The sequence below is a fragment of the Sphaerodactylus townsendi genome, unplaced genomic scaffold (assembly GCF_021028975.2).
Source record: "Sphaerodactylus townsendi isolate TG3544 unplaced genomic scaffold, MPM_Stown_v2.3 scaffold_32, whole genome shotgun sequence".
Lineage (NCBI taxonomy): Eukaryota > Metazoa > Chordata > Lepidosauria > Squamata > Sphaerodactylidae > Sphaerodactylus > Sphaerodactylus townsendi.
The window spans coordinates 219,862-234,736 of record NW_025950495.1 but is presented as its reverse complement, the minus strand read 5'-3'; the positions used below and the strand labels follow the sequence as shown (position 1 = coordinate 234,736).

At 42.5% G+C, this 14,875-nt stretch overlaps 1 protein-coding gene across 2 annotated transcripts in view; it reads left to right on the top strand.

Moving 5' to 3' along the window:
* Positions 1–108: 108 nt before the first annotated feature.
* Positions 109–14,875, top strand: part of ADAM9 (ADAM metallopeptidase domain 9) — a 55,716-nt gene continuing 40,949 nt past the window's right edge. The window contains exon 1 of one of the 2 annotated variants that reach the window (XM_048482970.1): positions 109–469. In XM_048482970.1, the coding sequence (XP_048338927.1) occupies positions 397–469 (73 nt within the window). In that variant the 5' untranslated portion in view covers positions 109–396. The remainder of the gene's footprint in view (positions 470–14,875) is intronic. The other variant, XM_048482971.1, reaches the window with a different exon arrangement.

Here is a 14,875-nt window from a genome sequence, read left to right as displayed (position 1 = left end):
TTTAAGGTTTCCCCGGATTTAATTTCGCAGTCTAACGCGGCGGCTGCCTTATTAGGATCATAATAGGATCAAAACCCTTCCCCCGTGGCCGGGATTGCAGGAGGCCTTCCAATAAAGCGAGCTTGGGGGAAATCTACCCCCTCGTCCGACACATGACAATTGCACGGGAGAGCCGATCCCAGACGCCCCCTCCGCAGCTCGCGACCAGAACGGAGAATCCCGGGCCGGGTCCGATCTCCGCGGAATCCGGGATCCGCTCGGCGGCTCCACTATGCCAGTCCCTTGCGCCGGCGGGCGGGGAGGAGACGGCTCCTCCCCGGGGGTGTTCCCGGCACTGGGAGGCCATAATTGGAGCGCCCGCTTGCCCTGAGCCCTGATCCTGGCGCGGGGGTAGGGATGGCGGGGGCCGCGAGTAGCGCTTGGGTACTTGTGCTCTTCGGGGCGCTGAGCCTGCAGGCCGCTCGGCCAGGTGAGTCCCAGAGGGAGAAGGACCCCCCTCCCTCCCCCCGTGCAGATCTTCCCTTTGAGTCGAACCCCTTCTCTTTATTCCTCCCCCCACCTTTGCAAAACGCCCCCGCCCCCGCCCCAAGTCACAATCCTGGACCCAAAGGCGCGCGCGGGGTAGGTGGGAGCAGCCCCAAATTGCGCCCAGGACAGAGTCAATCTTCCTCCAAGCACCTATGGAGAGGCGCTCGCTGGGTGGGAGCTTGTTGCAAGCGGCACCTTCTTTTCTTTCCGTCCCGGAAATATTTGGGTTGGAGGGGGGGGGATCTCACTCGGTAAACGTCACTGTTACCCACTGCAACGTGGGGGTGGGGGTGGGGGTGGGGGTAGGGGAAAGAATGAACCATCCGTGGAATCGCGGGGCATAATGGGATGGAGGAGGTGGTGTGTGTGTCTCGTCTGTCTTCGGACTGGCCGTGCTCTGCGAAGGGGTTGTGTGAATGGGAGCACACGGTGATGGCCAGCGCTTAGGTCTCTGCCCCAAGCTGGCTCTGAAGTTGCAGTGACAGAACTGGCTGGCTACCTACCTTTCCTCCCCAACATCTCATGTTAGACTGGGGTTGCACTGCACACTGTAAGCATTTCTGGTCTTTTGGAAAGCTTTGGTGGGCCCTTATCTTTGTAGCACCTTGAGGTTTTTATGTGCAGTCCTACAAGAGTTTTTGGCACCTTCTTAGGATTTTGTAAGTGGATGCTGTGAAGTGACTTTCTATGAGTGTGCTTGTTAGGGATTGGCATTCTGCAGATGGTAGCAAAGTTGGGTTGCTGTTGTGCAATGTGTGAATGAGGCTTGGTGCTCAGGCAAGGGCCCCTTCCGCACAGGCCAATAAACATGACTGTAGGACTCTTAAAACCCTGTTTTTTTTGGGGGGGGTGTGTGTGGACTTCGCACAGATCCTTCCCCCAAAATGAGTCTGTCCCGTGTTATTGTCCCCAAAACAGTTTTTTTTTTTTAAAAAAAGCTAAACGAGCTGTTCTTTTCAAAAATCCCGAGTCGCAGCTGCTCAGGAGCAAAGGACTGGGCAGGAGGTGCTTTATTCACCTCCGTTGTCTTTTTTTAAAAAAACTGTGGTTTGCTTCTGCGTAGCTTTGCAGGTGCAGATGGTCGTATTGTAGACATTGACATGGCTGTAGGGACTCCAGGCTGACCTAAGTTGGAATCCAAACCCCTCTAGGCCCTCCATACTGGCGGAGTTGCTGGTGGAGATGTGCCACAATTTTCGTGGCATATCTCTATTCTCTCCTATGGGGGAGTTGGAGGTTTTTTTTTTTAAAAAAAAAACAGAAAACTTTTTCAGGCTTCCTGGGCTGTGGGAAAGCCCTGTGGAGTGGGCAGATCAGTGCTCAAGTGGCCCCATCCCCGTCCGCCTCAGTGCTGGATTGCACTGTTAGATTAAGGGGAGAGGAGTTTGACAGGCTTGTAGAAGTCAGGTTTGTTTTTGGTTATTGGCTATGATCGCCAAATGGGAACTATGAGGTAATTCTGCTCTGGATGGTCAGATGCTGGAAAGCAGCTGGTTGCCTGTTGCCTGTGGGCCTCAATTGTGAGATGCCCTGTGGGATCTGATTGGCCATCAATCGAAGAACATGACCGTGAACTAGATGGACCACTGGTCTGATCTGCCACGGCTGCTCTTATGCTCTGATAATATCTGAAAAGGCTTCCCTTTTTATTTTCTTTATTTGAAACACTGTGAGCTTTGGTTGTGAGGTGGCATGGCATGAAAGTGTTGTAAATATATGCATGATTGAGATCTTAGGGTTCCACATGTTTTACACATGAGATGACTGTTTGGCGTTCAAGGCTTGATTGTGAAAATCCTGATGTTTGGCAATCGGAAGTTAAAAAGTAGCCAATTCTTGTTTGTACACACTTGATTTAATAGGCTAATTTTGTTGAAAGCCTGGTAGATTTTGGATTTGCTGCAAGAAGTACAAATTGGGATTGTGAACAGAGAGCTTGGATGGGGAATGTTGAATATCATGGAGGGTGTTAGAGTGGGGAATAGACAAATCTGATACTCAAGCAAAGGGAAATCGTTACTTCTGCACGAGCCCATTGAAAAATGCTTTGTGGATTGTGCATTACATTATACTTCTAAGTGTTTTCTGGGCATTATCTAAATAAGCTGTTGGATGCATTAGTATTATTTTTGTAACCATATTGTGCATGGTGGGGGTTAAGGTAAATAGACAGTTGCTAGTTTTAGACTAGCATCAGTTTGCCTACTTTGAATGATGTATAGTGAGTATAAGAGCTGGCATAGTGTAGTGGTTAAGAGCCACAGATTCCCAGGTTTGATTCCCCACGCTTCCACATGAAGCCTACTGGGTGACCTTGGGCCAACCACAGTTCTCTCAGAACTCTGTCAGTCCTCGCAGAGGCAGGCAATGGCAAAACACCTCTGAACCTCTGGCTCATTCTGCACATGCAGAATAATGCACTTTCAAACTGCTTTCAATGCTCTTTGAAGCTGTGCGGAATGGCAAAATCCACTTGCAAGCAGTTGTGAAAGTGGTTTGAAAACACATTATTTTCCTTGAAAATTCTATGGGGTTGCCGTAAGTCACATATATACACATATATACTGATTATGGACCATTTTCTTAGAACAAAGTTTGGCACTTAACAGTGCAGTGTGAAAGTACATACTATTGTACACATATAGATTTGACTAATTATTTTGAATCCGTATGTAAAATATAGTGCTTCCCTGCAAAAAAGTACACAATCCTCTGGTTTCAAGGCTTATGGTGAGATGTTTCCTCACTGTCCTGCTTTCTAAGTCCTCAGCATTCTTCTTCCCAAGTCTTCTTCCCCTTCCAAAGACTTTTATTTTTACTGTTCTTTGGCTCTGGGTGAGTTCATTCCCCTTCCCCCAGCCAAACATCCCTGCCACTTCTCTTGCAACAGCTGCAGTGAGCTTCAATTCTTTGCAACTGACCATTCTTAGAAACTGAAATGTTGTGATGGGAGAGGAAGTCGAGGTGCATGCTTGAATGAATATTTACTAATGAAATAGAAAGGGTGTGAAATTGCAGGTAAATATTCTTATGTAGTAGGGAAAAAATCTCTAGCAGCAATAGTGTTTTTATCTATTTAGTTTATTTAAATACTTACGTCCCGCTTTTCTTCTTGGCTTAAGGTAGTTTACTAATTATCATAAATTAAACAAAATAAAACCCTGAATGAATACCGTCCCCTTCCGCCAAAGATAAGAGCTGTTTATACTTCATCAGGGAAATATTTTTCATTAGGGCCAGCTCAGGTTCACAGTGTACATCACAAATTTTTGAATCAAACGTCACGCCACAACCTGGGGAGTGAAGCTGACTCTCCGTGTTGTGTTTTGATTAGTCCTCTTAAAACGTTAAACAACTTTTACTCCAGAAACAGCAGTAATTGATTTTATTCAATCAGTTATTCAGTAACTGATTTTATTAATTGATTTTTTTGCAGTCAGAACTTATGTTTGTATGTATTCAGTAGTTTGTGTATGAAGGAATGACATTTGCATTCTGTAATGACAGAGAAGAAGAAGAAGAGTTTGGATTTATATCCCCCCTTTCTCTCCTGCAGGAGACTCAAAGGGGCTTACAATCTCCTTGCCCTTCCCCCCTCACAACAAACACCCTGTGAGGTAGGTGGGGCTGAGAGAGCTCTGAGAAGCTGTGACTAGCCCAAGGTCACCCAGCTGGCGTGTGTGGGAGTGCACAGGCTAACCTGAATTCCCCAGATAAGCCTCCACAGCTCAGGTGGCAGAGCGGGGAATCAAACCCGGTTCCTCCAGATTAGATACACGAGCTCTTAACCTCCTACGCCGTTTCTCCAGGAGATAATTCTTTGGCTGCTACTGGGTGATCCAGGTATGTGTGGGGTAACAGAACTCCCATAGTGCAACAGTCTAGCCCTTATGTGATTTTGTTTGCTGGAACATTGAACCATATTCTGAGTTAAAATAAGGGCCAGGGTGGTATAGTGGTTCGTCCTATTGGCTAGCATAAGCAGTGGTTTGGCCACTCAGCCATTGAACCAGACCTGAGCCTCTTTGCCTAGTGCAGTTCAAGCTCATGCTACAAAACCGTTTTGATGAACAAGTCCGTGATAAATGTGGATGTACAGAAAAATCAGTGATTTGAATTTTATGACTGCCACTAAATTGTCTCACCAAGCCCAATTGTCAAGTCTTCCTCCAATGGAGAGTGAATACCTCCACTGGAAGTCTCGGTGAAAGAAAGTTTTTCTCCCATTAAAAAAAAAGACCTATCAAAAGGTGGGCATAATGGTAGAGAGTCATAAGAGCCAACCTGGATTTATTGGGAGTGTGTGATTTTCAAAGTGCTTTGGTTGCAGCCAAGACTGTTCACCAGTCCTGATATGCAAATGCAATGAATATAATTCAGATGACAGTTTATGCTTGACTTTGACAAGTATTTTTGTTTGGACATCCATGATACATTACAAAGTAATTATAAAATAATGTTGCAAATCATTGCATTCACAGTGTGAAAGAACTGAAACTAATCCAGAGATGCCCTTCTGCACACTTGCTTTAGAACTGCCCTATTATAGTACTGCGTAACCCCTTGCACCACAAATGTCGAGGTAACAGTGCTAGTGGCTATTTTCCTTCCACTCATTTTTTTCAGATCTAACCCAATTTGAGCAAACTTTCCCACTTCTCCCATGAACAAGATTTGGGGGGGGGGGGCATTGTGGGCCACAATGGGACGGGAGATGTGGGAAAATCACAATCTGTGAATGGAACTCATTTCATCATGGATCCAACACACTGTGTGAATCCAAGGCACTTTTGAGCTGTGTGGGAGCCAGTGACTCACTTGTCTTGGAAATGGTTTAAATGATTCAAGCGCATGACTGAGGCCTTGTTGTGTGGACCTTTGCTAGTATGGTGTTGATTCCATTTGGGAGATCCCCCTTGACTTAGCCCTGTTGATGTAGATGGGTCACCTAAATGTTCTTCAAACCACGCAGAAACCACTTGTAATTAATCCTCTGCCTAATAGCCGTAATAACATCTAAATGGCTCTGAGTTTACGCAGGTTTCTGGTTAATAGGGTACAAAGCAGGAAGCAGGAAAAGCTCCCACGCCAACACCTTTTAGGCAGATACTATGTCAGTGTTTGGATAATTGTACAAGATATATATATATATGTACTCACAGAGGAAATTCACATTGCGGGTAAAGGGCTTGCCTGGATCTATTCTAGACATAATTTGTTTATATGTGCAAGTCCCAAGTGAAGATCGTTCCCACACTGCAGTCCTGTTCAGAGTTACTCCAATCTAAGCTAAGCAAAATCTAAGTGGGCTGTGACTAGAGTAGCTCTGCCCAGGATTGTTCTTCAAAGTTGGTATTCAGAACTTAAACATATGCACAGAATGAAGATTCCTTTGAAGTTGCTCAGACATAATGCAAGTAATATGGTCAGGGGTATTTGAACACTTAAGTTGTGATAATTTCTGGTGCATTTATAGCCACTGATAATTGTTCTAACTACACTGATCAATATACAGAGCTGTATTTAGTAGTCAATGTGCTGTACCACGTGGTTGAGTTTACACATAAAGCCAGTGATGAAGGGAGGGGAAATGGCGCCTGGGACAAGAACTGCCCTCACGCCCCCTCCCTGCCCTGAAAAGCCCCACCACCGACAGGCCCCCTGCCCTGCCCCTGGCACGTGACTGCAATGGTGGCACCTGGGGTGAGCCACCCAGAATGTCCCCACTGCAGCTCCGCCTCTGCATAAGGCACAAGCAAGTCAAAGAATGGCATGGTGGCAGTCACCTGTCTGTGAATTCTCCCGCATCATGGAAGAAGCACAGAGAGATACAGTATCTGGTTTCACTTAGGGCAGAGTAGATGTCACAAGGTGGACCTCATGGAAAGTATAAACATTCATTACTTCTGATGGATTATTTTGGCCTTGGAGGTGATGGAATGTTCTCCTCTTGAAGCCATCTCCATAGAGTTATTGCCTCCTATCACCATCATGCAGACCATCTGACCCTGAAACTTTCCAGGTCAATTGTTACCAGATGAAAACTCTCTAGAGCTGGGCAGAGGAAATAAAATGCACATTGGCTATCTTCTCCAGCTGATTACTAGTCACTCATAAACTAAAGTCAATACATTATTACATTGGTGGGTGAGTTTCATACTCAGTTCATAACAGCTAATAGTGATCTCATGTGTGCTACATGTAGGCTATTTGATAGAATTGGGAGAGGTAGAAGTGGGGTTTTGCCCCCCCATTCTTTAAAGATAGGAAGGTCTTTTCTAAAGCATCAACTACACCCTGCCCTCTCAGGTAACCCAGTACCATATCATTTGACCATATCATTTGAGTTTTCAGTGATATGGCAGAAGTCTAGACAGGATGTAATTGAAGGAGGCAAAATGAAATATTTCTGGAAGTGGCTGCTTCTCTTGACCTCATGTTACGGCTGCCTCTGTGTTTTTACTACCCTGGCTTTTCATTTCCATGTTGAGAGTATAGTCAGGATTTTAAATGAAAGAATGCTATTCAAGGGGTGGGATTTGTCTTCTTAAGGAAAGCATTACGATGCCAGGCCAAATAATTCAGTTGGCAAGACTGGGTAGAAATTCAGCATTTCATCAGCATCCCATACACTTAGTGGGGGAAGGGAGGAATCGGCACTGTTACTACCATATACATCTAACCAACACAATTCACACACAAAAATCAAGGCACTCTAGTGTAGATAAAAAAGCCCCATTCTCCTACTTATAATTTCTGCTCGAACCCTCTCTCCTGCTGTATGTTTCTAGAGTTTCTTTTTCAATCTGTTGTAAATAGCCTGCAAAGAACCAGTCTGAAACCTTTCATTCTGGAATGATATTTTTTTCAATTTATAAGATGTATGGAATATTTTTTTTTGTTTTTCTCCATTTTTTCAAACATTGCAGTACATGAGGGAAACATCTAAAAATGAATATTCCAACTTCTTACTGTCTGAAGTAGTACAGTTCATCTTCCAACCTCAGAATCCAGAGCAGATCAATATTACTAATGAATCCAAAAAAACCCCTCATGTGATTGAACACTGGCCCGTTCCTCACAGGCCAATAAACGCAGATTAAGGCCGGTAAAAAAACTGTTTTGGGGGGAACTTTGCACAAATCCTGTCCCTAAAATGAGCCTGCCCCATGTTATTTCTCCCAAACCTGTTTTTTTTTTTTGAGATTGCACTATTTGCAAGTCTTTTGAAAAATCCCAGGTTGCAGCCACTTGCAAGCCAACGGCCAGGCAGGAGGCGCTTTATTAGCCTCCATTTTCCTTTTTAATTTTTTTTGCGGTTTACATCTGCGTAGCAACGCAGGTGCAGATGGTTGTATCATGAGACATCAGCATGGCTGTGAGGTGTGTGCATTTCTGCGTAGCTACACATGGGTTGGAAGTAAAATTAAAAAAAGAGATGCATCTCCGTGCGAAGGCATGGCAGCACCCCCGATTGTTTCCATGGGCTCTTATTGCAGCCTGCATGACTGCAACCTACTATACATTTGCTGTATCCTGACTGCAACTTGCTATACATTTGCTGTCCGGAAGGGGCCACTGCATTGAAAGTTGCCATGGCAGAAATTAATAAATGAAATTTGTTTGCCAGTGCATTATTGTCCAGTTTTGTAAAGAATAGAGGTCAGAGCAATTGGCTAGTAGCATTCTGACTGATGAATGGAAGAAGAATGTTTGTTTTCCTCCCTCATTTTCCCAAGTGTATAATAGACATGGATAGAAAAGTGTGCAAAATAAATGATGCATTTTCTTCCTAGAGGAAATGGGATGGGGTGAGAAGAAATTTCTCAAGTCACAAGCACATCAGTATCTCTTGTGCCTTGATTGTAAACTATTTCCCTAATTATAGGGAGAGCAATTGCTGTGTTTGCTAACTTGTAAATTTTTAATTGTGTATTTTGGTCTTTGAATTAGCTGCTGAATACAAAATTAAAGGTGTTGGCGTGCCTGGTGCAGATGGGATGACATCCTGGGGGCATTGTTGCCTTTGATGCTGGTTGCTTTTCCCAGTAAAATAAAACTGAAATGGGCAGTGTGTCACTTCGTTTGTTTAGTTTGGTTTTGTTTGTGGCAATAAAACTCAACAAGCTTTGTTCCTATGTTTCTCAGTACGTGGGATCATAGGCAAGGCTGCTCCAAATTTTGCCAAGCTGAATTATTCACTTAAGTTTTCATATGGCTCTAGATCAGCATCATTCTAAATTACACTGCTGGATTTCGAAAAGGGATGTAAAATTTCCAGATTTTGAACCTGTAACACACACCCCCTCCCTGAAAAATAGAAATCCTTAGAAAAATTAAAATATGTAGTACTTAAGTATTGAGAATAAACTTATTTTTCTGCATTAGCAACATAAAAAGGACAATTTATATCTTAGTACAAAATGGCACTATTGGCATATTTATGTAATTTAAACATATAAATGTCTTCGTTTTCAACAGGAAAGATTGCAAAGGTATTGTCAAAGGTTTTCATGACTGGAACTATTTAAACTATATCTAATATTTGAGGTAGCACATGCATTACTTCTTGTTCGCCTTAGCACAACTGTTATTTTTTACCTCTCAAGTTGCAAAAAAATTGAAATTAGAAAATAAACTTTGTGGTAAACAAAAGTAAGTGCATCATTTCAACTGAAAAAGTGTCATACAGTGAACAATAGGATTGACAGCGTATCCGGATATCAAGTTTTTATAACATTGAAGACACTTAACTGTAAAGATATATAATCATCAAACACATTATAGCTTGTTAATTGCTGTCAACATTATTTACACTTAAACAGTAAACAAATTATTAAAATATGTTGCATATGTCTACAGTATACATGGAAATTATCATTTTCTAATCCTGTAGATTGTTGTGCGTGATTTTTTTCATTATGAGTAGATAATGACTCTTCATAAAAAGCATTGCATTCTTTCAAAAATGGAAAAAAATAGTATATTTTTCCTATGCTCTTCAAATTTTCTAACGAAGAAACTGGAAAAAGGTTACCAGGAAAAATGTCCTTCCCTAAATTTTTCTCCCCCCACCCCATATCTGTAGTGAGGAACCACTCCACTTTCACTTCTGTTGGCGACCATACACGTTGTGCCCTTAAAGATTATTATGGTAGTTGATGGTCTAGTTGGCTTCTCGTGATTTTGTGTACATGTATAATGTCAAATGAAAGAATGGTGACCAGGGACTCAGCATCACATGGGGAGCACCAGAGCAGGATTGTGCACTAAGGTTGAACCGAACTTTCTCAGACTGTACTACCAAGTTGAGTATTTGCTGTTTTGATTTATAAGTTTTCAAGGACCCCTCCCATACTTTCTTGTCAGCATGTACTGCATGCCAGACAGCCCTTTTCCAAAGTCCATGTCAAGCTGCGTATGTCTTGTGGAGACTTCTGTCCGCTACATCCTTCAAATCATCCAAGAACCTTGTCAGATAACTTCAAAAGCCAGTTTTAGCTAGGAAAAAAAAAGGATTCTATACATGGTCTACAAGATCAGATCTCAGTGGATAGCTGACTTAGTGGATAGTTGTGGGGCCATAACTCAAAACCCAAGTTGTAACCAGTCTCACTCCTTGATTAGAAGGGATTGTGAACTAGAGGCAGCAATAAATGTACTTACTGGTTGATAACTGGAAGCTCGAGGCTGACTGAACACATGTGGAAGAGGCATGAAAAAATATTCAGAGCAGTTCATAGAAAACAATCAGCATCACACAAAGTGGGAACTTTTAGCATTTAGGTGTCAACCGCTGTTATTGTCTGTGAATACAGATTGGTATGTCTCTTGTTTACACTGAAACCTTTTGCACTGGAAAATAATGTGAAAACCAGCTCAGTTTTATACTGGGAGTAATTATGATGACTGTATATCTCTGGTGAACTACTCAGCCAACAAGATGTTTGTTTTTTAAAAAAAGTTTAAAAATTTATTTAAAATATATTCATGATCAAAGAATAAAATACAGTCGGGGGGGCAAAACAGGGTTATGATACAAAATAATAACAACCATAATATTCAAAGCCAATAAGCTTTCTAAGAATGGCAAAAAAACCCAAACAAACAAACAATAGACGATAGAGCTGGACCTACTAAAATTCTAAATAGGCAGCAACTCCAAAATCTCATTCCCCTAGCTATACCCTCTCCCCCCTTTCCCAGCCTCAGACTCCACCATACCATCCAGCACACACACCATGCTCCCCCGCAGACAGAAAATAATAACCCTAGAGCAGTGGTGGAATTCAAATAGATTAACAAACGGTTCCGGTGGTGGGATTCAAATAATTTAACAACTGGTTGTTTACAAGTGCCATTTTAACAACCGGTTCTGCTGAAGTGGTGTGAACCGGCTGAATCCCATGACTGCCCTAGAGATATAACCACATTCAGAAACAACCCCCTTCCCCCCCAATCTTTAATCATCCCATCCCATAAGGGAGTAGCTGGTAGATGTACCTGCTACAGAAAAAGTGAATACTTGACAAGGGGAGGTAGCCAAAGTTGGGGGGAAAAAAGAAAAAAGGAGAAAAAAACGGAGGGTGGTGGTGGGAATTATCTGTACATAACTTGCATATCAGTGACAGAGAAGAAAACCGCAACAAAATAAGGAAAATAGTTGTCTAAGCAAGACCTACACACTAAAACAACAACTAAATAGGGGTGGGGGTGGGGGGGGAAGGAAAGTCCAAGCAAAATTTGTGCAGAACCAACATCTATGCTGGAGGGTGTCTGCTCTACATTCCCAATCTGTTCTCATACCCTCCCACTCCTGCTCTGTCCCTGACAATAGCCCCCATCTGCATAGATATGATCTAAACAGCCATCTAAGATCTTACCAAATCCTGCATCGTTTACAATGTATGACTCAATGCTCAGAACAGAAACAAAAACAATTTTGACCACAAAAACCCATCTACTACAAAAATGATGGCGGTTCTACCGTTTGGACTTCCAGTTCAACATTTCCCCTCATTCTTTTCATTTTCCTTCTTTTCAGATTCGTGAAATGTCTACACCACTTGAGGTCCTTCCGTGGTTTCTTAGGATACCTGTTCTTTCTCATCCCTAATCTATAGTGTTGCATCTTGCCTTATATTGGCCTTGATCAACCAACAAGAGTTATTTAGGACTGAGCTATTGGCTTCCAGTTGCCAATTGGGACATTTTCTGGCTAGTGTTCTCAGTGAAATACGTGGAAGCTAGGTGAATACAGGTGGTGGCAATTCTATGAGCTCCCACCTTCCCAAAGACAGGAAATCCAGTTTTATTCTTTTTGTGAGGGTGGCGAGTTCCTGTCTTTTTTCTGTTGAAAACTGAGATGATTCATTTTGCAAATTATTTGGGTGGCTGTGAAGAGGTCTCTGTCTGTTCAAAAGATTCAAAGTACCCTCATGGACTTCCAAGGTAGCCTGGATTTCAGTTTGAGAAATGCTGTGGTGAAATGTGTATAATTTCTTAAGACAAAGCAGGTGAAAGAAAGAGGAAGGAACTCATGAATCTGCCTTATACTGAGAGTCAGATGGTTGGACTATCTAGCTTAGTTTCGTGTTCACTGAATCATCTACCTACTCTTGCAATGACTTTACAGGATGTCAAGTGGAGAGGAGTCTTTTTCCATTCCTAGAACTTGAGATCATTTACGTTGGGCTTAATATGTTCTGTATGAAAACCATGTGCTATACCAGTAAACCACAACTCCAGCCTTACTCTTCATCCAATGATATGTAGGCACTCTGTTGCGATTGTGTGTATATGGGCTTGTGGAAGGAGAAGATAATGTGGTTAAGTTGGGTTTGGCATGGAGTCATTTTGAAATTTCACACCAGTCACAAATTTGGTAGTGTTCCAGAGTTTGACTTAAACCATATTTTTGAAGTTTGAACTTTTTCTTTTTTGCTCTTGAAAATCAATGCGAATGCAGATGGATTCATCCTGTTGTTGACTGGAAAAACGTGTAGCTGGTGAATATCCACTTGGAGGAACAGAGAGGACTCTGTGAAAGACATGTGTACAGATCCCTAATCCTTAAAGTTTTTAAAGTACTTCAGTTGCATTGCCCTTACAAGGACTCTAAGTTTTGCAGGTTTTATTATCATCATCATATATTTTGTGTGTGTGTGGTGGGGGTGGGGAATGCTGCAGCTTAGGGAGAACTTGCCGGGTGCCACAAATGGAGTTCATGACTGTGGTGAGATTCAAACTGTAAGAAGAAAATTAAGGTCTTCAGAGAACACTGCCATTTCCCATGGAAAACAGTGGCATGAAAAGTGAAGAAGGCTGAATTAAAGTTACACAGTGTTTTCCCAACCTCAAAGAGACCTTGGTGCTCTGCAGAGAAACAATTCCAAGTAATGAAAAGTATTATTTTTATCTATTTTTATGACTTTGAATTTGTAACAGATAATAGAGAGCCAAACTGTAGCCAGGGGTGGAAGGCTTCTAGTTTTCACTACTTCTATTCACCATTTTTCTTCAATAAATGTTCTAACTTAGTGGTTCTCAAGCTGTTTCTTGAAGGTGTTGCAAGGCCAAAAGGGAGAAGGAGAGGAACAAAGTGAGCTGGAAGAGGAGGTACTGGGTGGCTTCATAGCAAATTTGGGTTGGCATGGTGCTCAGGAGCTAAGCAGGGTCAGCCCAAGGTAGTATTTGAATTGGAGATCACCAAGAAATACTATGATTGTCGAAGGCTTTCATGGCAGGAATCACTAGGGTGTTGTGGGTTTTTCGGGTTGTATGGTTGTGTTCCAGTAGCATTTTCTCCGGCATTTCGCCTGCAGCTGTGGCTGGCATCTTCAGAGGATTCAGGAGAAAATGTTACTGGAACACAGCCATACAACCTGGAAGACCCACAACACCCTAATACTAGGGTTGTTATGCAGAGGAAGGAAATGGCAAACCACCTCTGTTAGCCTCTTGCCTTGAAAATGCTACTGGGTTGCCAGAAGTCAACTTATGGTACTTCTCACTCACACGTACTACATAGTACAAAATGTCCATGAGCCGTTGGGTCAGTAGTGCTGAATATTCTGCAAAACGTTGTATTCATTAAGGAAATAAATCTTTGTGTATATGCTCCAACGTTTCATTGATGAAAGTAGGAACGTGCTTGTAAATATCTCAGTTCTTATAAAAGGAATCACGGCCTGATACCTCTTCCTGCTGAAGGCAAATGCTTTACAATAGCTGTGTCCTCCATTGATCTGAAAACCACAAAGGAGATTTTGGTAAAGCAATATTTAAAAAAACACAGTAGTCCTTGAACACTGTCGTCACAATTCAAAATAAACATTAGCAGCTGCTGTGTGCAAAGTGGAAGTTGCTGCTCAGTGTGATGCCTTAATGTTTGTTTTCTTTGAAAACATGTGTCTCGCAGTGCTTACAACCAGTGGCCCAAAGGATTATTATAAATGATAACTACAGTTAAAATAATTATAAATCACGCTTAACAGTAATAAACAGGAAGCTGATATGAGATAAAAGTGTGAAATAGTCTCCCCCTCACTGGGCTTCCCCTTTAAATCACAGTTGCAATGTGTTTATTTTAAATAAAAGTTGGGGAACATAATCAGTCACAGAATTACATGTTATATGTGGATCTTCCTTCAGTGTCAGGATCAGCTGTTGACCCAACCCAACTATTTTCTGTTGGAACATATGGACCACTTTGGTTCCATTAGTGGTTCTCAACCAAAGGTATTTGTTCTACTAGCAGGGTGCAGAAGGTGGGACTAGGGAGCCCAAAGCAGACCACCTCTTGCCTTGACCTTGGTCCCTTGTTGCCACTTGATAGGGGAATGCGGGGTGGTTGTCCTTCAATGTCATGATGTCACTTCTGTCTGTGTAATTGGAAGTGATGTCACGATATCGTGGGACACTCTAGGATTCCCCCATAGAATTTTGGGTTATGGTTGGACATCACAGAATATCACTTGAGTGAATCTCCACCCCACCCCCAGTTTCCTGAGGTTGCTAGCCAAGAGCTGGTACCGATAGGTGGGATGCTGGTTTTTCATTATGGTCCCAAAGAAATTGCTCTCCCTCACCTGCAAGTGAGATGTGTCATTTCTTACCCACCCTATCTTTCATGAATTATTCATCGGGGGCCTTTTTTGGTATGCTGCCAATAATGACAGAATGCTTGTAAATGTATAAATCCTTCTTTTTAAAAGTGGGTTTTTGTTTATATCATGGTGGGACCCAGGTTCTTTGAATGATTAGTGAGACATATGAGATATGAAAGGTTGACAGCTACTAGGTATTTAACTACAGTCTGCAGTATATACATGTACAGTTGTACCCA